This window comes from Stigmatopora nigra, chromosome 17 (assembly GCF_051989575.1).
Source record: "Stigmatopora nigra isolate UIUO_SnigA chromosome 17, RoL_Snig_1.1, whole genome shotgun sequence".
In the NCBI taxonomy this organism is placed as follows: Eukaryota; Metazoa; Chordata; class Actinopteri; order Syngnathiformes; family Syngnathidae; genus Stigmatopora; species Stigmatopora nigra.
The window spans coordinates 3,751,189-3,773,638 of NC_135524.1; the positions used below are offsets into that span (position 1 = coordinate 3,751,189).

Sequence of the window (22,450 nt, forward strand, 5' to 3'; positions counted from 1 at the left end):
CAGTAATAATGAATCTTGTCTTGTCTTGCTGTGTTTCACTTGCTCTTTTTGCGCCCCTTTTTTGCTCAGCTGGACAACAACTGATGCTGAACAACTCGCTGAATACCGTATCTACCTTATAGAAAAGTACTATTTTTGTATTTTTGATGAGGACAAGCACACCTCCGACAGTGTAATAATTAATAACAAAACAGGGATCTGGGCACAAACAGATTCAGCATACCATGCATGTGATGTTAAACTGATCAGAATGGAGTAAGTACACACACATACACACACACAAATACAAACATATATATACATATATTGAATATGAATAAAATATATGCGAGGTTCTTTACAGAATGAAATTATGATATGTTTTTTGGGGGGTGGGGGTTGTTTTCAATGACATCTTTCAAATGCATTTATTTTTACAGGAAATGGTTCTGCTGAGATGTATTGAAGAGAAGAAATAATAAATGTGGCTGACAGCTGATTTGTTTGATTTCAATTTCAAAAATATACAGCAAAGCAATAGAATTTGGGGGTGTTTTTGCAGGGTTGCACTTTTTAATTAAGTAGTTAATTGTTAAAAAAAGCATGCATAGCAACTGTTAACAAATATTCTACCTGATATCTCTTCAAGACAATATTAATTCAAGGAATACATAATAATAATCTAATATTACTAGGTACTTTTCATCCTGCAAGTAAAAGGGGAGGGCAAATACATCTTGCTATCTTCTCGCGAGATTTGGCACAAGGAAGTGAACTCAGACGCCTGCGTGGAAAGTTGCAGTGTTCTCCATAACCGCACACATTATTTTTAACCTGATCAATTTCTCTGTGTAATTTATTGAACGTTTATCAACAAATCAAGACTGTGACCCGAACCTCAGCCATCATGAGCATACTCGCCAAAATCGCCGAGATTGAAAATGAGGTAAGAGAGAAAAGGAAGGAGTCAAGTCACGTTTTCAGCTAATGGCTAACATGTAAAATTACCCGCGTCCACAGGGCAGGCATTAATATAATGGGCTCATTTTTGTCTATCTGTTTTAATGCTTGTTAAAGTGCCATCCGATCTTTGAAATACATCCGGATAACTCTCAACTAAATATGTGATTTTAGATATTAACTGAATATAACCCCACATATAAACCAGTTTACTACGTCAAAAGGGGTTTTTAAGACGAAACATTACTGTTCTTAACTCGATCTATCAGCTGTCAAAAACCGTTATTTTAACGGCACCAAAGCAATACGTATTCATTTATTTTATGTATTTTTATTTTTCAAAATAGATCTAACTTATTGGAATGTTTGATCTCCCGTTTCAAAATGCACGTGGGCGACTAATACTACAATTGCATTACCACAATTGGTCGTATGCAATATAAACATCAAGAAAATAAAACATTTGTTCATTCGCGTTAAAATCAATTAGATGTCTAGTGTAGTAAATGAGTTACTATTGACGTTTGTGGGAAAAAAATACTAGCAACCTGTCCTTTACTTTTTTAAAAAACAATTATTTGCACTGCCATATAGTGACACACCCATAATTGTGATGAAAAATTCTTCACCTGCATCAACTGTAGGATATTAATGAATCAAAAGAAATAAAATGTCAATTGTGAGGCAAAATGAATAAAATCAAATCTTGACTGTCAATCAATTATACATATGACTTTTTTGTCCCATTGATGTCAATGAACCTAATCTAATAGAGGATCCGTTTTCTGCTATTTTCTTTCTTTTAGATGGCCAGGACTCAGAAGAACAAGAACACGGCTCACCACTTGGGTCTGCTCAAAGCACGTCTGGCCAAGCTCAGGAGGGAGCTCATCACACCGAAAGGGGGTGCAGGGGGTGGCACAGGAGAAGGTAAATGGAATTGTGGCCACACACACACACACACACACACAATCTAAATGCACAATGCTGTCATTTTTTGGTCTAAATGTTGTTTTTCTGTTCTCAGGTTTCGACGTTGCCAAAACTGGGGACGCCCGTGTCGGCTTTGTGGGCTTCCCATCAGTGGGGAAGTCTACATTGCTGAGCAATCTGGCGGGGGTCTACTCTGAGGTCGCCGCCTATGAGTTCACCACCCTTACAACAGTCCCAGGGGTCATTCGCTACAAAGGAGCAAAAATCCAGGTGCGTACAAGGAGAATCAAATTGGCTAGCTCAACATACTTTAGTGCAGAACTTTGTTTTGACTTTGTTGTCTTTTTCTCCCCCCTCAAAGCTTCTAGATCTCCCCGGAATCATTGAAGGGGCCAAAGATGGCAAAGGAAGAGGCAGACAAGTTATTGCAGGTAATAACTGCATGACATGTCTGCGACATTGACGAAACAAAGCCAAAACTCTGGTTATGTGACAAAGTCTTTCTCGCTTGATGTGTCTCCATTAGTGGCTCGTACCTGCAACCTGATCCTGATAGTCCTAGATGTTCTGAAACCTCTTTTGCACAAGAGGCTAATAGAACACGAACTGGAGGGGTTCGGCATCCGACTGAACAAACAGCCACCTAATATCGGCTTCAAGAGGAAGGACAAGGGCGGTATTAACTTTACTGCCACGGTACGTCGTCCTGGATATGCTGGTACATTTTCAGCTCCACAACTGCATCAAATTTTGACCGTGTGTGTGTTTTCTGCCTATGCAGTGCTCCCAAAGCGAACTAGACGGCGACACGGTGAAGACCATCTTGTCCGAATACAAAATCCACAATGCCGACATCACCCTCCGCGGCGACTGCACGGCAGATGACCTCATCGACATAGTGGAGGGAAATCGGTGAGAAGACGAGGCGCACTTATCGTGGGTGTGGCAACGAGGGTTCTTTATGTGGTCCTTAACGGGGTTTTATTCTCATGTTTAGAATGAGGTGGCGAGCGCTGTCCATCATAGGCAATCATATATTTATAAAAATAAATCCCATATGAACGACTCCCAAAAATAAATATATTAACATTTTTTTTCAGTAAAAAAATGCCTTCTCATTAGATACAGTGATGGTTATGTATAATCTCTGCAGGGTCTACATCCCCTGCATTTACGTGCTGAACAAAATCGACCAAATCTCCATCGAGGAGCTGGACGTGATCTACAAGGTGCCGCACTGCGTGCCCATCTCGGCTCACCACCGCTGGAACTTTGACGATCTCCTCGAGAAGATGTGGGACTACCTCAAGCTCGTGCGCATGTAAGTGGAGCCCCACGGTTCTGTACTACTTGTTTTTTTCATACCATCTGTCCTAACCTGAGATGTGACGGTATTGTGTTCAGCTACACCAAACCTAAAGGCCAGCTCCCAGACTACACGTCTCCCGTGGTTCTGCCCGACGAGCATACAGCCGTGGAAGACTTCTGCTTGAAGATTCACAAGAACCTCATCAAGGAATTCAAATAGTAAGTACTACAGGTCAGGGAGAATTATGATATTTCTTGCCAAAATAAGTCGGAATATTTTCTTTTATTGTGTGAGAGGGGTTTCCAAATTATTATTATTTTTCTTCATTTGGTCAGGTTACTCAGGTATTCATACATAAAATGTTAGTCGATAAGGGGCGTCTTTATACAGAGATGCTTATAATAAATAAAGGGGCTCATAATTTTTTAATAATTTTTAGCATTCCACAATTAAATAAAAAATATATATATATATATTAACAGTAAAATATTGTTAATATTTAAAGTTCAACGTGTAACACTAAATTTTGCAACAAAAATTACAAGCAAAAATTATTACACTGACTCTTTATATGGCAGCTTTTCATTTATTAATTCCTTTTGACCTTTTTTGATTGACCACTCAAAACAAAAACACCATTTTAGTCCTATATAAAATGAAAATAGAGCATAAACAGGAGTCCCACTTCCGATTTAACCTGTTACTGCCTCTTTGTGCACAAATACTGCAGAGATGTATTAACTGCGGCCTTTTAGATGGGCGGTGGGGGTGTGGGTGTCCATCTCTAAATGCGTGCGCCTCGATCGTCAATCAGTCAATACATTAGTGCTACCGAGCATTAGTGATCCTTCGGGGAGGCGGCGGGGGCCAAGTGGTGTCACGCCACATTAGAGTCTTTTGTGCCACCGACTGGTGTCTTCTGTCGCGTAGCTTTGATTCCGTTGCTCGCCATTCATTTCGACCTCTTTGCAGTGCGCTCGTGTGGGGAGCGTCCGTCAAACACAACCCCCAGAAGGTGGGCAAGGATCACGTGATGGAAGATGAAGATGTTATACAGTTGGTGAAGAAATAGTCATTGGGGAGAGAGAAAAAAAATCATGATTATTGTGACATAGTGCGTGCATGGCTCCAAAATCACAATGACAAACATGAAATGTGCTTGTCAATGTGTTCTTATTTGGAAATGGATGACATGGATGTGCGTGTCACTTTGGCAATATACTTCAACACCATGATTAGTTCATATTGAATATTGGTTAACGCTTGCATTGAATGGAAAATTTGTGGAAACAAATAAATGAGTCACACAACCTTGCAAGAAATTGACTTATTTCTGTCTGGTATTTAACCAACATCTCATTTCAACTTTACCCGTCTACCTTCTAGTCTAAAATTTTAAACTCGCTATCATTACTGGGACAAAATATACAAACGCAATTCAATTTAATACTACATTCATTAAAAAAATACTCCAAGCCCCCAAAAGTGACTGAGACGTCACATTCAAACTCTCCAATGAGATTATTGCAGGTTATCTAAACAAATAGCCACTTTTATTCTATTTAAAATAATCTATAGCCGAACCCAATGCATTATATGACATTAAGTTGTATATGGTGGTTTCCTTATAACGCATCTGACTGCAGCATCATAACTATTCGAGTCTGGCTCGAAGAAGGGAGGGGGGAGCATTTAAAAGGCCTGTCCAGTGGCACGATTTACGGGGGATTGATGATGAAGGCGCTTATTCAGCCCAGTGTCCCCCCCCTCTCCACTTCTGCATCTCCACTTTTTTTTTTTCTCCCTGGCCTCTCGGAACAGCCACTCAGGTTAATCAGTTCATTTACTCAGACGCAGTTTGGGGACATCATGCAGCAGCTGTTCACAACTAACAAGACTCAATTGAAGGCACACTTACACACACACGTAAAAGCACATTTTCCCGGTCGAGGCGTGCTCGGCATCATGTCGATATTCGGAAACTCGTGAGAAGAGAAGTAGCTATTTTATAACTCAACAATGGTTTGTGGTCTTTTATCGACAGGTGTCTTCAATGGAAAGTATGGTTATGACTACATTGTGATAGATGTGTTTTCTTGTAGTTTTAGGATGGGTATTTATAGTATTTAGGCAGTACATTTGTATGGATTTTTATATCAATTCACTTTTGTTTCTCCACAAAAAATCTATTTAGGATTTTTAAAAAAATGTAGAGAAGGAAAAGGTTTCATAAAAATGACTTTTGAGATTTTGGAGGTTAAGACATGTTTTGGTCAAGTAATATATCTTTAAGGTAAATTAATAAGTAAAACTAGTGAGCTAATTCCAACCCAAAATATTTGGTTTTGTCATTCAAAACGTATATTTTTACACTTCTCTTTGCTTTTCATTCTTAATGTTTTATCTCTATATAATTGTATTTATTTGTGCTTTGTTTGTCAATTACATGTTCTATTTTTTCCCCATATATTCTTTTTATGAATGTATGCATTCCCCTAATTCTTTTATGTATATTTTCTCCAAGCAGTATTTCATTAGTATTGTCAAAAGTATTGATGTATTAATAATTAACTTGATTTTTTTTTACCAAAGGTCACCAAAAATATATTGTCATGGGGTAAATATAAATTTTAACTACTCTTGATTATCATGAATAACATTATTGCATTTTCCTTGCCATTTATGACATAAATGACATACATGGATGTCCAATCCAGTGGGAAAGTGGCAGCCAATGTACTATATTTTTTCACATATCAGCCATTTTTATTCATTCAACATTATTGGGCCTCATTATACAATCAAAATTGAGCTCTAATGTGCTATAAAACACATTCAAAACACCCAAAAAAAAACAAAACTCCCGCATGAAAACTCTAAATACCCTCGCTATTATCCAACAGCCTCCAGTTATAATACCAAGCATGAATCCAAGCGCTTGAAGGACTTTTCAGTCCTTACATATCAGACCTCCAACCCACCCCCCTTCTTGTTCCTCCCCCTGTAAATTATAGCAGCACTTTAGCTAATGAAAGAGTTGAAGACCAGCCACTAATAAAAGCCATTTAGTGAATAAAGCACTCCCACTCCCCCTTACTAACAAAATTAAAGAAACTAGCCATTTAGGGAGGGCGGGGTGCGGAGGGAGGCCTCTGTATTAATATTTATGAAATGCGGAATTGGAGACATCCTAAAAAAAAAAAAAATGACCACACACACATACATACACACGTTTTTAGGTCCAATAGAAGTGTGTAGCAACGCACCTATCCCGAGAGGAGAACATCACTGACCCCTCCTTTAGCTGGAAGGAGGGGCAGGAAGGCGATAGTGACTTGAGGGGTGCCGTGGACGCAGTTGGGACAGTCGGGCTCCAGCAGAGAATCTGTGAACATCTCACCAACGGAGACATCTTCAAAGACGCCATTCCAATTGAAAAGGTAGGTCTTTTTTCTTGTAATTATGAACTAAAAAGTTCTCTTTTCCTTTCAGGTGTTTTTTGCAGTGCCACAGGTGAACTTAGGAAATCATGCAGGTAAGGATTCGTACTTCAGGGTCAGAATTCTCTGTGAAAATATCGAACTATCATTTCTAAAGTTCTCGCTTTTAGGAATGGGCTCCACATCATCATCATCATCATCATCGCAAATGTTCCGATTTTTTCCCCCCGAAACGACAACGATGGAGAGGAGAGAGAAAGAGGCAAGTGAAGGTAACAGGATTGCTGTTTAATAAGGTTATGTTTGACCTATTGACCTCTTCAATTCATTCTTATACTTTGGGACAAATTGGAGGGATTTTTTAAGAACGTCGCATTGGGGAAAAAGGGAATTTTTTCCGTGGTTTGTTTCGCCAAAGTCAGGGCGACCGCCAAGATAGGGCGTGGGTGGGGTTTGACGCAGTTTGTCCGCAATAAGGGTGGGACCATTTTTTTTTTTCGTTACACGATAAGTCTTGGTCTATGATTATTTTTTAAAAATATTATTTGCCCAATTGTTTTTTGAGTAATCATAAAGGTTGTAGATTAAAAATATTAAGTAGAAATTAAGATAATCTTTTCCATAGGTTTTATAAAACAAAGATGGAGATACAAATTGCTTGGATTCAGTTTTAATTGGATTTGGATATCTAGTTAATATATTTTTCTACTTTAATTTTTTTAAATTAGCAGGGTTTTTTTAAACAATTATTGTTAAACTGTTATCATTATTATCAATATTATTGTTACCTATTAGAATTACATATTTATAGGTCACATTAGAATAATATTTCGTTTTATTTTGTTCAGATATCCACTTATATAGCAAATGAAGCAATTTCTAACCTAAGGAAAATCAATCAAACATAATATAAAATACGTCAAAGAAAATAAAGAAGCCTCAGCTCAGGAAAAAAAAGCCAAAAAGACCGTTTTAAATAATACAATTAATAATAAATACAAAAAAACATCTCTTTTAACATTGATGCATTCATCTTCAGGTCTGATCTCTTTTCAAACTATTCTATATGTGTTTTTTTCATTTTTTGTTACTCTGATTTCAACTAGAAAAAAAAGTTCTTATTTCTCTTCCTTTTCTCTTGTTTTTCTTCCAAAAACTGCAGCTCAAGTTGCCGTCTATATTTCTTTTGTCCTGTCCTGGTTTTTGCCACTTTGCCCAAGGCGCCATTGTGCTTGATCTAACCATGCAGTGCATCTTTGTCCATGGTTGTGCCAAGCACTTTGGAGCCTTGTGGCCACTCGCTACCTTCCTTCCTTCCTTCCAAATCTTCTGAATTTATCTTCTTTCCCTTCACACTTTCAGACTGTTATGTTTGTATCATGTAATAAACACTATTCAAACATCCATCGTCGTTAAATGATGACTGTGACCTAAAGTCACAATGTTAGATTTGTCAAACGCCTCAATTAAAATAAGTGCCTCAACGATAGGACTCGTTTTATGAACGCCGTTAGCGGAGCCGTCAATCAAAACTTGCAGACGTGGCGTAATCAGACGCAAAAGGTGGCGACTGGTGCTTTTGTTAAAGTGATCACAGGTCATGATGACACATGATATATTAGACATTTGTTTTTTAAATGTATTAATTGCTTTTGTAACAAATGTGGGAAGTGTTTTGTATTTTTATGTTCAAATATATTCTTGATTTAAGAGGCTCTGAGGACTTAGTAAAGGATGCTTATTAATGTATAGTAGATATAAAGCAATTTTTCATGGAAAAATGGCCATGTATAGCAAGGCCTTCTTTTGTAAAATAAAAGGTCTTGTAGGAAGACTTGGTGGTGCAGGTTGCTACAATGTGACCTTTACAGTTCTGGATTCTTTGGTTCAAATCCAGGTCACTACTTGTGTTGAGAATGCATGTTCTTCCTTGGCCTCTATCATCAAAATGACCATGTATAGTAAGTATTTTTTACTGAGAAAAAGCCTTACTATATACATAGTCATTTTGATGATAGAGGCCAAGGGAGAACATGTATTCTTAACATAGGTAGTGACCTGGATTTGAACCAAGTACTCCAGAGCTGTAAGCCTGACGTTCTAGCAACCTGCACCACCATGCCGTCCAATATGACTTTTATTTTACAAAAATTAAAGTGAATGTATAGTAATGCTTGTTAATATCGTAAGTCTTTTGGTGGGAAAAAGACTATATAGGTAGGGTTTTATTTCTTAAAAATAAATGACCATCTATAGTAAGTTGTGTTCTTTAAAAATAAATAAAATAGAAGACAACGTATCGTAAGGCTATTATTTGTACATAAAAAAATGGCCATGTATAGTAAGGGTTTTTAATGATGCACATAAATGACAATGTAATTGAAGCACAGAGATGTCAATGAAATTAACATGCATAGACGTCAATACGGACTAACAAACATGAAAGCGTGTGTATTGACTGTCAAATTGAGAGGCTGTAAACATTTTATTTTTCCATTTACAAGCAATGCATTATTGTTGCCAGTCAGATATTTGTACATTCTCAATGCAAGTAAGAGAGCAAAATTACAGAGGTTTTAGCAAGTCATTTAATTCCATTATGGGACAAAGTCTTGAGGTGGAAAATCACAGTGTGAATCAATAACACGTTATAAAAGGAGTTGGAATAGACTCCACTTTTTACCCCCCATTTTGAAATGATAGGTGAACAGACAGACCAATACTAAGTGCTGTTTTTCCTCCCGCAACTAGGACTCCAAAATGCTTGTGTACAATTGGATGTGAGGAATTTCACGGTTGTTATAAGACACTGTGCCCTCGCTACGGAAGGACTGGTTAGCTTTGTCTGAAGCCCTCATATTAGGTGGCCAGACCAGAAAAAAAATGGCAAAGAAAGAAAAAATAATAATCAGACCAGTTTTACTTTATGGATATCTTCATCTATCAGTGCAGAAATACAAGTCCTCATGAAAATACTGCAGAAAATCAGTCCAGAAAAACAAAAAAACAGCAACCATCTTTCCACTAATGCTATCTACGACGCAAGTTTTCGGAGGGTTTCGTCTGAGAAGGGTCGTCCACGCACTCGGAACCATCAAGCGAACATTTGACCGGGTCCGCCGGTGTGTTTCTTCTCGGCAGTGAGGCGATCCTGGCTGTGTTGACGGCCCATGTTGTCCTTGGACTTGACTACGGTGGTGTAGTCATGGATGCCCACCTCCAAGTTCTTGGCCTTCAATGTGGCGTTGTGAAGTTTCTGCAGGAAGTCTGGCATGCCTGTCGGGTCATTGTAGGACGTAAGTAAGTTAGTTTAATTTTGCATGTGTATGTATTTGTGTTTAACATAGTAGAAGGTAAGGTAAAGTAAAATGTAAAAGTGACTTATAAGGTACTAATCAGTTTCATGTGTTATTTCTGAAGGTCATTTGAACTACGGACACATTTATGAGAGGAGAAGCTCACCGCTGGACACCATCCAGCTCACGCAGTAACGGGGGAAGGCGGTCTGAGGGTCGTCGCTGTATGTCAGCAGGTAGTCAAATCCATTCTATCAATGACATAAGCATCCATTTAGGCTTTGTGATTGGGAAAATCTTTTTAATTTTTTTTATTCTTACCTCATCAAAGGACTTGTGAGGACGTATGACCATCTTGGATTGATAGGAGTGAACTCTCACAAAATCCTGGGATTCTGGAACTCGGGGATGCTGCACGGCTCTAACAAAGTAACACACACACACGTACAAAAAAAACTAGATATTACATTTCACTTGAACAGCACTTTATTGTTATGGATGTTAGCTTTTTTATGTCACGTGAATCATATAAACTAAATGCCTCAGATGGATTAAAATGGCTAAAATTAGGATGGTTTGCTGAAGAAAATGATGAGTATGATGCAGTAATGTGGTAGAATTTTTAAAATTCCTACCGGGAAACTAAGATCATCAGGTTGTTTTCCAAGTCGACTTCATAACGCCGCATATACACGTAGTCTCTGGAGTACATGGGATACTATAGAGAAAGAATTGGCATACTTTTACCAAACAGTAGTTGTCAAAAACACCAACATGATACACAATGTTTTGGAGGAACATTCTTATTTCAGTAAGATAATACAACAACAGACAGCTTGAAATAAAAAACAAAAAAGAAGGTAAACTAACGGGAAAGTGTGTAGCCCAATGTATAACTTCAGATCCAGAGTTGACATCCCGGTCCACCACATCCAGTTTGATAACCAAAGAATCCCACTTCTTTCTGTACTCTGTATCCAACTGAGGACAAAAACAAAGTAGCGGTCAGTCAAGTGCTATTTATATTCAAATGCTATTTATATTCCGTTTACTAGCAGCCATTGCTTTTGAGCAATATCATCATTGAAAGACAATTTGTACCTGCACATTGAAGAACTGCCTTGGTGTGACGTCAGTGTATGATCCCAACACTGTAATAAAACACACATCAAAATATTGACATCCTAAATTGTCCATGTTATAGGACACTTGTGTATTTGCTAACCTCTGTACTCATAAAGGTGACTGTCGGGGATTGGTCGCTTCCACACTCGGAAGTCTGTCTTATCCATCACCACTTCCCAACCGGTTTCCACGCGAGCGCTTGCTCTTCCAGCGTTTGCATTCACGTTTTTCACAGCCTCCAGAGCTTCGAGCTCCAGCCCGCATCTGAAAACATCCCAAAAGAATGCATTATTGGTCCACCTTCTTCATCACCTTTTCATCATCAAGCTCATTTTTGAAGTATGCTAGGTATTTGACCTTTGATACGTATGTTAAGTAAACAAGAGTGTGCAAGACTACTAGTGAAGGAGCTACTTTGTGGTTGGAATGTTCATGTTGTGTGTTACTTTAGTAAATAATAAAATTGAGAAAGAGGGCATCCAAACCTGTGCATTTCTTCATCTTGTATCTTCTCATTGTCCCAAACAAAGACCCCAGCAAGGGCAGCGATTAGTTTACCCGGGGAAGGATGCCTGCTCTGGAACCTACGCCAGAAACTTCCCACAAGGGTCCAACGGGTCCTTTCCGAATAAAGGTTGGAGTAGAGTTCGGCGATCCGACATGCACGCCGCAATCTCTGGCCAGTGACAAAGCCGCAGTGATCCGCAAATATGGACAGTAAGCCCTTGTTCTTCTGCCCAGATCTCGTCTCTGCAACGAGGACTCCAACGCGCCGGAGAGTGGACAGAAGTTGCCCCGCGGCCCAGCCCAACCAAAGCCGAGAACCTCGGACGTCATCCTCCTGCACAGCCCGTCGGAATGACCGGACGCCCGGGAGCCGGAGCGTCTTTATACCGACCTCAGCGGTAAGACGACGGGGCACTGAGTGAAACATGTCAGCTGTTCTGCTACCCCCACAACAGTAGTAAAACCAAATTCCCTCAACAAACTAGGATAAATCAGAAGCTAGTAGGGTGTCTACCTATTATCACTTAGCGATCGTACACATTAAAACGAATATATAACTGATTTGAACATGCAAACGTCCATATTATCCAATCGCTCAGTATACACGCGACATGTAGCATCAGCTAACCTAAGCGAGACATTTAAACACCTAAACACGTTGAAGATGTTCTGAATTAAGTATGCGACTACCTTCACTTGTGGGTTTTATAGGCGCCTCACGTTAACTGTTAATAGATTCCACTTTTGATAAAAATGCAGGAGACATACACTTTTCGCATCCTTGGTGGTTCATTTGACCTCCTCTAGCGCTCATCGTATGGACACGCCCACCCGGAAGATATTTCATAACACTTTACTAAAATCCATACTGATTGGACGCAGAGAGTAAAGGGGGATGTGATTGGTCTAGATAGTAGTCTGTCTGAAAGCATTAGGTCGAATTCCAGCATGGTCGTTTTTAATCTGAGATCAAGACCACACAACTCACGACTATTCTTCGTCATCTTCTAAACATAGACGGGTTGGGAGGACAAAGCACCTCTTAGGAGCGCGGTAAGCAACTCACCATCTTTTCCACTTTCAATGTGAGAGGACAATATGGGTGTGGTCACGGCACCACGCCCACATTGTCGACGTAGAGGAGATAATTGGGTGCATGCGCAGTCACTTTTCCTATTGGAACGCTGGTGAACTAGCACGCCAAGGAGGTAAGAAATCGAGCATTTCACTGGCCTAAATGCGTTTTTATCACGCGATCGGGGGATTTTTCAGCAATCAATTGAGCCCAAAACGCCAACAAATCTTACAGTTTAATGCCAGGTTGAACACACCGTCGACAATTTAAGTATATGGGCTTCTTTTCTCGACCGGCTTTGTGCCACATCATGTTACCAGTCAGCATTAGTATTAGCGTCACGATTTGACTTAAAAAGCATGATCTCCGTTTTCTCTACATTATTGCGTCGTGTTGCAAGGCTTTAAATGTAATCAAACAACGCAAGACATCAACCGACAGTTTCCTGGGTAAGTGTTCACTCAAGAATGACATCCAGGGGCACGACTTAGTTCCTGTTGTTTTGTATGTAATCGTTTCCATTCTGAGATTTAAACACCCGTTCCCGATTTGTAATTGTTCTGTTTTCACAAAAGAATTACGTGTATACAAAATTGAAGCTAACTTTCTCCTAGCTCACTGGTGTCAAAGCGGCGGTCCGGGGGCTAAATCTGGCCCACCGTGTCATTTTGTGCGGTCCGAGAAATTAAATCATTATTTCACTTGTATCACAATTTAAATGATTATACATGTATATTATATGACCTCATCTCCCCCTTTTTAAATCAATAATTGTATTTTTAATCCATTTCTTACTTTTTGTGTTTTTAAGTTTAAAAATGCATATTGTAAAATAAAGTAAATTTAATTAAAAAATATTTTCCACGCCAATCTTGAACATTTTCCCCCAAATATTTTGTTTCCTTTTGAATTGAAAAACAAATTATGACAAGATATTTTCCCTCAAGAAGAAAAAAAAGCTCAAACATTTGTTTTAGATCTATAAAATAAACTGAATACTTGGGGCTTTCGATGCAATTTTTTTTAATCCAATTTAAATAGAAAAAAATCTCTAAATATTTCAAAAATAGTACAGCTCACATGAAATCAAGTTGACCTTATTGCGACCAGTGAACCAAGCCGAGTTTGACACCCTTGTCCTAGCTGTTAACCTCATTCTGTATATTGAATCGCCTTGTCTGGAAAAGGGAAAATAGGACTCGCTAACTTATTTTTATTGTTTATCTTGATTGTTTATTAAAATTCTTTTAATATTTCTTTATCCTATAATTGGTTGGCAACCCCCAAATGCCTTGGTTAAATCAAGTTTTCACTGTTTATCAAGATAAAAACTACTTCCCATTAAAAAAAAAAAAAAAAAAAAAAACTAAGCCTACATGTTGAATCTCCAGGCTGTATATATGCTAACTTGTGCTTTTTTCTCTGTTTAGCACCAAGATGCAGCTTTCTGTGTGCCTAGATGACTCTTGAGGTTATAGAAGGGGAGACAGGGACTGATCAAGGTAAAACTTAACCCCACAAAAAAAAGAATCTCCAGTCTCTATATATTTTAACTTTTGCTATTTTTCTTGCACGCAACAGGCCTGAGGTATCTTGGATGCCCACCTGAAGATGTCCCTCTTGCATCATATGCTGTCTCTGTATTTCTGAAAATCCAAATTCAATAAAAGCTTAAATCATGATGACATTTCACTGGCCATTCATTTCCACAGCTTTTTGACTAGATCTTTAAGGTAAGAAGGTTGTCATTTAATGTTGGAGCAAGAATTCTAAGTGTTGTTTTCCTTCTAATTATATTAGTGTTAATCCTCCCCCCCCCAGTTATTTTCTTCAAAATTTTATTTTCCAAGTTTATCCCCACCCAATTTTCTCAAAGATTTATCCACCCTGCTTTTTTTAAATTTTATTTTCTAAGTATTTATCCCCCTCCTAAAGATATATTTTCTAAGTGTTCATCCCCCTTTCAAAGATTTAGTTTCTGTATTTATCCCCCCTTTTTTCAAATTTTATTTACATCTAAGTGTTCCCCCTGCTTTTTGTCAAATTTTTTTCCTTAATGTTTATAATCCCTGCTTTTGTCATTTTTTTCCCTAAATGTTTATCCTCCTGCTTTTTATCAATTTTTTTTTCTAAGTGTTTATCCCCCCTTTTTTTGTCATTTTTTTTTCTAAGTGTTTATCCCCCCTTTTTTATCAATTTTTTTTTCTAAGTGTTTATCCCCCCTTTTTTTTCGTCAATTTTTTTTTCTAAGTGTTTATCCCCCCTTTTTTTTCGTCAATTTTTTTTTCTAAGTGTTTATCCCCCCTTTTTTTGTCATTTTTTTTCTATGTGTTTATCCCCCCTTTTTTTGTCTTTTTTTTTTCTAAGTGTTTATCCCCCCTTTTTTTGTCAATTTTTTTTCTAAGTGTTTATCCCCCCTTTTTTTGTCAATTTTTTTTCTAAGTGTTTATCCCCCCTTTTTTTGTCATTTTTTTTTCTAAGTGTTTATCCCCCATTTTTTTCTGTGTTTTCTGTTAAATGTTTACTTGTAAATAAATTTTTTGAACTTTGATTGTGACTTGCATATTTTGTTAGATAAAGACCAACACATGTAGACATTTCAAAGCTTTTATTTTGAAAAACTTAAATAAAATGAAGTAATTCCTCTAGTCACCAGCAGGAAATCTGGAAAACAGGAAATCAGCTTTTATTTTGAAAAAGTTTGTAGATTGGTTCCCGTCGGTGGTCCAGCATCGTAAAAAATCGAATCTTCTCCACCCTCTGGTGGAGAAGATTCGAAAAATGAAAAAGGGGGGGTTAGTACACAGTTAGTTCAAAAAACAATGAGAAGGGCTCACCTTTTATTTTGAAAAACTTGAAGTAGTTCCTCCTGTCACCAGCAGGAAATCCAGAAAATAAAAGCTCCAGCTTTTATTTTGAAAAAGTTTGTAGATTGGTTCCCGTTGTTGGTCCAGCATCGTAAAAAATCAAATCTTCTCCACCCCCTGGTGGAATTCTGGAAAACAAAAAAAAGGGTTAAGGCACATAGTTAGTTAAAAAACCAATGAGAAGGGCTTACCTTTTATTTTGAAAAACTTCATAAATTGGGGGCTCCTGAGGCTATCTGTTCATAGGCAGAAACCAGGTCCCCTGATGGATTCTGAAAAACAAAAAAAGGAAGTCAATAAACAGAGTTAAATATAAAACCATTGAGAAGGGCTCACCTTTTATTTTGAAAAACTTCATAGATTGGGGGCTCCTGAGGCTATCTGTTCATAGGCAGAAACCAGGTCCCTCTGGTGGAATTCTGGCAAAAAAAGGGGGTTAAATAAAAAAAACATTGAGAAGAGCTCACCTTTTATTTTGAAAAACTTCATAGATTAGGGTTTCCTGAGGCTATCTGTTCATAGGCAGAAACCAGGGCCCCCTGGTGGATTCTGGAAAAACATTGGGAAGAGATCACCTTTTATTTTGAAAAACATGGTACACAGGCATGGAATTTTGAAAAATAAAACATTCACAATGTCTTACCTTTTATTTTGCAAAAAAATCTTAGATATGCTCAGGCAGAACAAATCTATGAGTTTTTGCAAAATAAAAGGAAAGACCATGGAAATGTTTTTGGTTTTTCAGGTTTCCTGCCTGTCAAGATAGGCTCAGGCTGGAATTCTGAAAAATAAAACATTCACAATGGCTTACCTTTTATTTTGAAAAGAACTCATAGATATGCTCAGGCAAAACAAATCTATGAGTTTTTGCAAAATAAAAGGCAAGACTCTGGAAATGTTTTTTTGGTTTCCTGCCTGTCAAGATAGGCTCAGGCATGAAACCTGGTCCCCCTTGGCTGGAATTCTGAAAAATAAAAAAAAACATTCACAAGGTCATACCTATTATTTTGAAAAAACTCAGATATGCTCAGGCAGAACAAATCTATGAGTTTTTTCAAAATAAAAGGCAAGACCCTGGAAATGTTTTTTTTTTGTTTTTCAGGTTTCCTGCCTGTCGAGATAGGCTCAGGCTGGAATTCTGAAAAATAAAAAAAACATTCACAAGGTCATACCTATTATTTTGAAAAAAACTCAGATATGCTCAGGCAGAACAAATCTATGAGTTTTTGCAAAATAAAAGGTAAGACCTTGGAAATGTTATTTTGTTTTTTCAGAATTCCAGCCAAGGGGAGCAGGTTTCCTGCCTATGTCGAGATAGGCTCTGGCAGAACAAAATTTGACAAAACTACCTCCTACATTTAGCTTTTTTTTCTATGAAACAGTCTGCTGTAAAGACTAAAACTATCAAGTGGTGGGAAATTTGAAAATGCTGGATAGGGGCTTACAAGGTTAAAATAAATCCTACTTCTGCCTCAAGTTAGTCAATTTTAAATCTGTTAATTCTTAAAAAATAAATATCCAAAGTTTGTTTTACTCTTAAGCTGAGGAAAATATTGTTATGTTTAAATTAGTCAAAAATGACACCTGCACTATTGAATACATGTCTCACTTAGGTTGTCAAAACCACATTTAAAACTAAATAAAAAGGTCCAAGCCCTGAGATCTTTAAGAAAGTTAAGGGGGTAAAGTATATTTATTTAAGTGCATAGTTCTATGACATAGCAGATTAAATTTTTAAATTCAGAATGTGAAAAGCCACATTGAAACTCACAAGAGGGGAGCTACTCCTTCACTTGCCACTATAGTATTTTTTAAAATTAAAATCAATACTAAAATCTACTTTACGGTTTTTCATTTATCAAAGCCATGTCTGGTCTGGATTAACCGCGATAATCGAGGGATTACTGTGTATTCCTTACACATCCACTAATGGCATTTGTGTGGGGGGGGGATTTATCCACAGGTTTTTGCTATTTAAAAAAACACCAAGTTAGTTAGTGTTTTCATTCCAAATTTGAATGCATCAAGATGAAAAACGAGCCAATTGCGCAAAGCCTTGAATACTAAACGTTGCCGTGTAAATATAACACGGCTAAAGGAAATCGGAACTATTTAAAAATGACTCACTTTGTTATGGCGTCGACAAACTGCTCCTTTCTGGTCGTTTTGGCCACATTCTTCTTGTTTCCCAGCAGTCGGTGCTCGTTGAGGGACTGAAACACACAAAGGAATGATTTGGTTTTAAACAGAGAGCGATCGGTAACGCAATGTAGCCAATTTGTTTGCAAACATTTTGCTGTCTGCACACACATCGGGCTGCATCACGTCAACGAATCATGCAAGCGTCAGAAATCGCTCTTAAGGCGAGAACTGGGGCTTCGAAATCCCAAAATGACAACAAACCGAAAGTTATGCATCGTCCAGTGAGAAGTTTGTCGAGCTTTCTTCGGCAAATCGTCACTTTTGCGCGGCTCTGCAGTGCACGCACGCACATACGCCCTTCCTGCTTCCTGGTCTATCAGCCATTGCGGCGTCTGACGTCGGCTATTTGAACTCTGGCCTCGGCCACGCCTATTAAAAAAAGGGACACATAAAAACATTTTTTTTTTCATAATAACGTGCATTAGTCAGTATATGTTTGGGTGGTGGGGCTGTAAATGCTTTTTGGTTGGACTTTAATACTTAAAAGAAAAATACATTGTTTTCATCATAACACGCATTAGTCAATGGGTGGGGCGAGGGCGGGGCGGTAAATACGCGTTGATCGGGCTTTCATACTTCAAAAAATACATTGTATTCATCCTAACGTCTGTGGGGGAAGCTGTATATACTTTTTGGTTGGGCATTAATCCTTTAAAATACAGTAGTATTGCACATTATGAACATTGTGATGACATGCACTTTGGTGTTTGTTTTTTACTTCTAGACATTTAAATGATACTAAGATAGTAGGCATAAAACAAAAACAAAAAATAGATTGACTGGATACCACAATATTTCCATTATGAAGCAGAAGTGCACTTTATTCAACATGGAAAACAGAAAAATGCAGAAATTTGTCATTTCTAATTAATTGTACTCAATAAAACATTAACATAAGGAACTAAATCACTTTTAAAGTTCACTTCACAAGTTACTGTACAATAAATTGTTAGTGGACACTAATACACCAATCAAATAATAAAAGTGCAGAACTTCTATGCCTTTAAATTGTATGACTATGATTTTTGACAGTCTGTTAGAAGAAAAAAAATACAAATAAAAGCAGCTACGTGAAAATAACATTTCAATTGGACAGTTCCAATGAAATTCCAAATTCAACCATGACAAGCGAAGGTTAAATAAGTGTCAGTTATCCATTGGCTATAAAAACAGTGAATAGTTGTCAAAGTACCTATTTACTCCATTAACTTTCCAAATTCATTTTTAGAAGTAGTGTAATCTTGCATTACCTTTACTTACATTCCAAATTTAAACTTTTCTGCTTGTAATTTTAGTGTTTATCATCTTTTTTTTCTTTCAAAAATGCCCGGATAACAGACGCTCTGTTTACACAACACTACACAAAAACTGCGTGCGTTCAACAAATATTAAGCCTGATGGCATTGGAAAAGTTCTCATAATTTACTAACATTTAAGCTATTTAAAAAAAGATTCAGTGCTGAACAACATGGAGTGAAAATTTAAAAAAAGGAGTGCAGTTTAGACACTTAAACTTTATATGGACGAGACTCCATCACTCTTGTTAGTTTTACAAGGCTATATATTGTATAGTGTCTGCATGTATATACTATATTAACCTATACACACTACTCATAAAAAGTTTATACTTTGATCATGTTTCAGTGCTATTGTTGGTGATAAACATCCAGATTGGACGCCTGAGGCCTTCAGTGTCAGCCATAGAAAGTTGGGCAAGTTAACTAGTTAACTCTGATATTACTAACTAATTCATCAACGTATTTCATTATTATAATTACACAGATAACTATTATTCTCCTTTGCATTGAGGACTATTGTGTACCGCATACTGTATCTCCTAATATACATGTGACTGATGCAGATTTTTTTTCAAGCCTGTTTTCCGATACTGATCCAGTAAACATATTTTTAGAACAGTAAAAAAATAATGTACACAGTAATTGACCAATCACATTTGTTTTAAATTTAGACATGGCAATCTTGCGACCAAGTCCACAACCATACCATCAAAAATAGCCCTATCACATGCTGCCTCGCTATAAGTAGCAATGCAATTTCATTCCAACTTTAACTTTAACTATATGAACAATATAAAAACATTGTATTTTTAGAGCAAGTCTAATTCATCTATCAACATCAAAAGCTAACTTTTTATTAGTAGTGTGAATAAGGATTGACTAAATATGAGCCAGAAGGTGCAAAATCAATAGATTGCTGTGGGAATAGGATGCAACGGATCAACATTACTCGTACGAACACGTGCAGCTATTATGGAGAGCTTCTTAGTCCTCACTGAAGCAGGAGCATGCTGGACAGCATTATGACGAGCGACGTACAAAGCTGCGCCACCCCGTAGCTCGGCGGGCCACTGCGACCCCACTGGACCTGAGGTTCGGCTTTGCGTTCCTGCAAAAAGCGCTCGGAGTAGACCATGTAATTTTCCACGCAGCGCTTCACCTTCATCTGCTCAATCAGGGACGGGTAGCCGATTTCTTCTATGCTAACCGTGTCGTCGTCTTCCTCCTGTACGCCCAAGGTCGAGTTGGTCTTCTTCTTCTCCTCCTTGAGAAGATCCGTTCTGTTCATACACTTGGCCATGAAGGCATCGTAGGTCTCGGCTCTCGGTGGCGGCTTGTAGACGTAATCGCGGCCAAAGTCCTTCTCGTCGGTGGAGCGCGAACCGTAGCGGCGGTACATGTAATTATTGTAGTAGTGCTCTTCCTCGGGGTTGCGGAAAGAGAAGTGTGGTCGGGGGAATCGTCCCAGTCCGTATCCCACCGCCATCCCGGCCACGGCGCCCACGCCCGCTGCCATGATGGCTTTTTTGGCAAAGCCCGAAGATTTGGGTTTGTAGCCCATACTCTGCACAGAACGGGAGAAGGGAGACCCTCCCATCCCACGGCCACCATACCCATATGCGCCTCCACCGATATGGGGACTCATGATCTTATTATTCGGGTTACCTTGGGGGTAGCCGAATGATCCACCCCGCCCTGGGTAACCACCTGCGGCTGGATTATAGTTGGGGTATCCCCCTCCGGCCGGGTAACCCCTGTTGGGGTAGCCCCCTCCAGCTGGGTAGCTTCCCCCGGCCGGGTAGCTCCCTCCAGCCGGGTAACCACCCCTGTTGGGGTAGCCGCCTCCTCCACCAGCCGGGTACTGATTGGGATAATTCCTAGCAGGATTCTGATTGGGGTAACCTCCAGCCCCCTGGTTAGGGTATCCTCTACCTGGGTTCTGGTTGGGATAACCGCCTCCTGCTGGATAATTGCCCCTTCCGGGGTATTGGTTGGGGTATCCCCCTGCGGCTGGGTAGCCCCCCGCAGGGTTCTGGTGTGGGTACCCCCCAGCAGGGTTTTGGTTGGGGTATCCCCCTGCGGCTGGGTAGCCACCAGCAGGGTTTTGAGCCGGATTACGACCCGCCGGGTTCTGGTTGGGGTAGCTACCACCGGCTGGGTACCCACCAGCGGCTGGATTACGACCCGCTGGGTTCTGGTTGGGATAGCTACCACCGGCTGGGTACCCACCAGCGGCTGGATTACGGCCCGCAGGGTTCTGGTTGGGATAACTACCACCGGCTGGGTACCCACCAGCGGCTGGATTACGGCCTGCAGGGTTCTGGTTGGGATAACCACCAGCGGCTGGATTAGGATTGGTTCGCCCAGGTTGTTTGGGGTAACTCCCGCCTCCCGGGTAACTGGATGGATTTCTGTTTCCTGTTGCAGGATAATTCCCACCAGAGGGGTATGGGTTAGAGTTGCGATTGGACGTGCTTCCTGGATTTGAGCTTGATGGTTTAGATTGTGAGCCCCGGTTACCCCAAGAAGTGGAAGATCTCCGTCCGCTGCTGCTAGGGCTGCTTCCGCTTCTCTTAGCCCATGTGGTTTCCGTGTTTAATAGACACACGATGAGCAAAGACAGCCAGGCTGCCTGGCGCCACCTCTCCATCATCCTAACAATGAAACAGACCCATTCCAGTCAAACTCAAACGGCATCAATAATAACAAGCAACGACTGAGTCATAACATCATATTACTGTTCTTCCAGCAGAGACACTTTGGATCTGCTAGTACTTGTATTTTAAATGAGCGAATATGATAGCTATTCTTGTCTCCTGTCCTAAATATTAGTCGCTAACCATCAGTGGGCGAAAAGCTGTTTTCCTTGACAATACATTGGCAACAGGCAATTTTACCAAGAGGAACTAGTAGAATAATAAAAAAAATATTTATAAATTATTTAACATGGAATGTTATTAGTTTCCCCGACGTAAATAAATACCGTGGTTATTGAGTGTGCCTGTTTATTCCACCGATGACGGCGAAATGCGGGTATTCGCCGTTAGATTCCAAGAGGGCGTATGGTCGTCTTCTGAGTATATTCGCCTTTGCTCGATTATGCTTTGAGGGTTGGGTCAATTGCCGTGGTGCACTTGTTTTGCGCTCAACACAGCCCGTTGCGCACAACCCCCGTTCACAACAACACTGATATTTTTCTGCTAAATGATAATGATCGCCGTGCCTTTTCATTCATACATTTTTGCAGATAACCTTGATTTATTTTGAATTATATTTGGCTGTCAGTTGATCATAAAACAAGAGCATTTAAGCATACGCAGTGTTATGGAACAATTGTGCAAAACCATGGTCATGGGGTTAATAGAGACCATATATACAACTAGATGTCTGATGTGAGCTGTGATCTAAACCATTATAGTGACACACAGGAGAAATTCCCCGATGCAAGATGACCGCTAG

General features: G+C 39.2%; 3 protein-coding genes and 1 long non-coding RNA gene across 10 annotated transcripts; 2 read left to right on the forward strand and 2 right to left on the reverse strand.

The window, feature by feature from the left end:
- Nucleotides 1-720: 720 nt before the first annotated feature.
- drg1 (developmentally regulated GTP binding protein 1) lies at nucleotides 721-4,490 on the forward strand. The gene is made up of 9 exons (XM_077737129.1): nucleotides 721-925; nucleotides 1,746-1,869; nucleotides 1,967-2,142; nucleotides 2,234-2,303; nucleotides 2,399-2,568; nucleotides 2,654-2,784; nucleotides 3,026-3,193; nucleotides 3,277-3,399; nucleotides 4,154-4,490. The coding sequence occupies exons 1-9, from the start codon at nucleotides 887-889 to the stop codon at nucleotides 4,251-4,253; spliced, it is 1,101 nt and encodes a 366-aa protein (XP_077593255.1). The 5' UTR covers nucleotides 721-886; the 3' UTR covers nucleotides 4,254-4,490.
- Nucleotides 4,491-9,186: 4,696 nt separating this feature from the next.
- On the reverse strand, nucleotides 9,187-12,519 carry stard7 (StAR related lipid transfer domain containing 7). Its single transcript, XM_077737933.1, has 8 exons — nucleotides 11,528-12,519; nucleotides 11,143-11,306; nucleotides 11,019-11,068; nucleotides 10,788-10,898; nucleotides 10,553-10,635; nucleotides 10,239-10,338; nucleotides 10,084-10,168; nucleotides 9,187-9,897 (listed from the first exon to the last, which is right to left on the reverse strand). The coding sequence occupies exons 1-8, from the start codon at nucleotides 11,974-11,976 to the stop codon at nucleotides 9,716-9,718; spliced, it is 1,224 nt and encodes a 407-aa protein (XP_077594059.1). The 5' UTR covers nucleotides 11,977-12,519; the 3' UTR covers nucleotides 9,187-9,715.
- Nucleotides 12,419-14,306, forward strand: LOC144210961 (uncharacterized). Of its 2 annotated transcripts, none has more exons than XR_013329494.1 (3): nucleotides 12,419-12,602; nucleotides 14,055-14,126; nucleotides 14,206-14,306. It is a non-coding gene; the product is annotated as an uncharacterized LOC144210961 (long non-coding RNA). The 2 variants fall into 2 exon arrangements; XR_013329493.1 differs by lacking the exon at nucleotides 12,419-12,602 and adding an exon at nucleotides 12,620-13,073.
- Nucleotides 14,307-15,217: 911 nt separating this feature from the next.
- prnpb (prion protein b) lies at nucleotides 15,218-22,146 on the reverse strand. Of its 6 annotated transcripts, none has more exons than XM_077736874.1 (7): nucleotides 21,975-22,146; nucleotides 17,895-21,645; nucleotides 17,619-17,704; nucleotides 15,828-15,910; nucleotides 15,683-15,763; nucleotides 15,462-15,619; nucleotides 15,218-15,384 (listed from the first exon to the last, which is right to left on the reverse strand). In XM_077736874.1, exon 2 carries the CDS (start codon nucleotides 21,642-21,644, stop codon nucleotides 19,983-19,985), a length of 1,662 nt encoding a protein of 553 aa, XP_077593000.1. In that variant the 5' UTR covers nucleotide 21,645; nucleotides 21,975-22,146; the 3' UTR covers nucleotides 15,218-15,384; nucleotides 15,462-15,619; nucleotides 15,683-15,763; nucleotides 15,828-15,910; nucleotides 17,619-17,704; nucleotides 17,895-19,982. The 6 variants fall into 6 exon arrangements, with proteins under 6 accessions (XP_077593000.1, XP_077593001.1, XP_077592997.1 ...); XM_077736875.1 differs by lacking the exon at nucleotides 15,828-15,910 and adding an exon at nucleotides 15,959-16,040; XM_077736871.1 differs by having other exon boundaries at nucleotides 15,828-16,040.
- Nucleotides 22,147-22,450: the final 304 nt, after the last annotated feature.

Coding starts and splice junctions, on each gene's coding strand:
- stard7 (XM_077737933.1), bottom strand. CDS start 11,976: ATGTTTCACTCAGTGCCCCGTCGTCTTACCGCTGAGGTCGGTATAAAG. Junction 10,899..11,018: donor GGCAGTTCTTCAATGTGCAG/GTACAAATTGTC, acceptor TTTTGTCCTCAG/TTGGATACAGAGTACAGAAA. Junction 10,339..10,552: donor CTGATGATCTTAGTTTCCCG/GTAGGAATTTTA, acceptor TTACTTTGTTAG/AGCCGTGCAGCATCCCCGAG.
- prnpb (XM_077736874.1), bottom strand. CDS start 21,644: ATGATGGAGAGGTGGCGCCAGGCAGCCTGGCTGTCTTTGCTCATCGTG.
- drg1 (XM_077737129.1), top strand. CDS start 887: ATGAGCATACTCGCCAAAATCGCCGAGATTGAAAATGAG. Junction 2,304..2,398: donor AGGCAGACAAGTTATTGCAG/GTAATAACTGCA, acceptor TGTCTCCATTAG/TGGCTCGTACCTGCAACCTG. Junction 2,569..2,653: donor GTATTAACTTTACTGCCACG/GTACGTCGTCCT, acceptor CTGCCTATGCAG/TGCTCCCAAAGCGAACTAGA.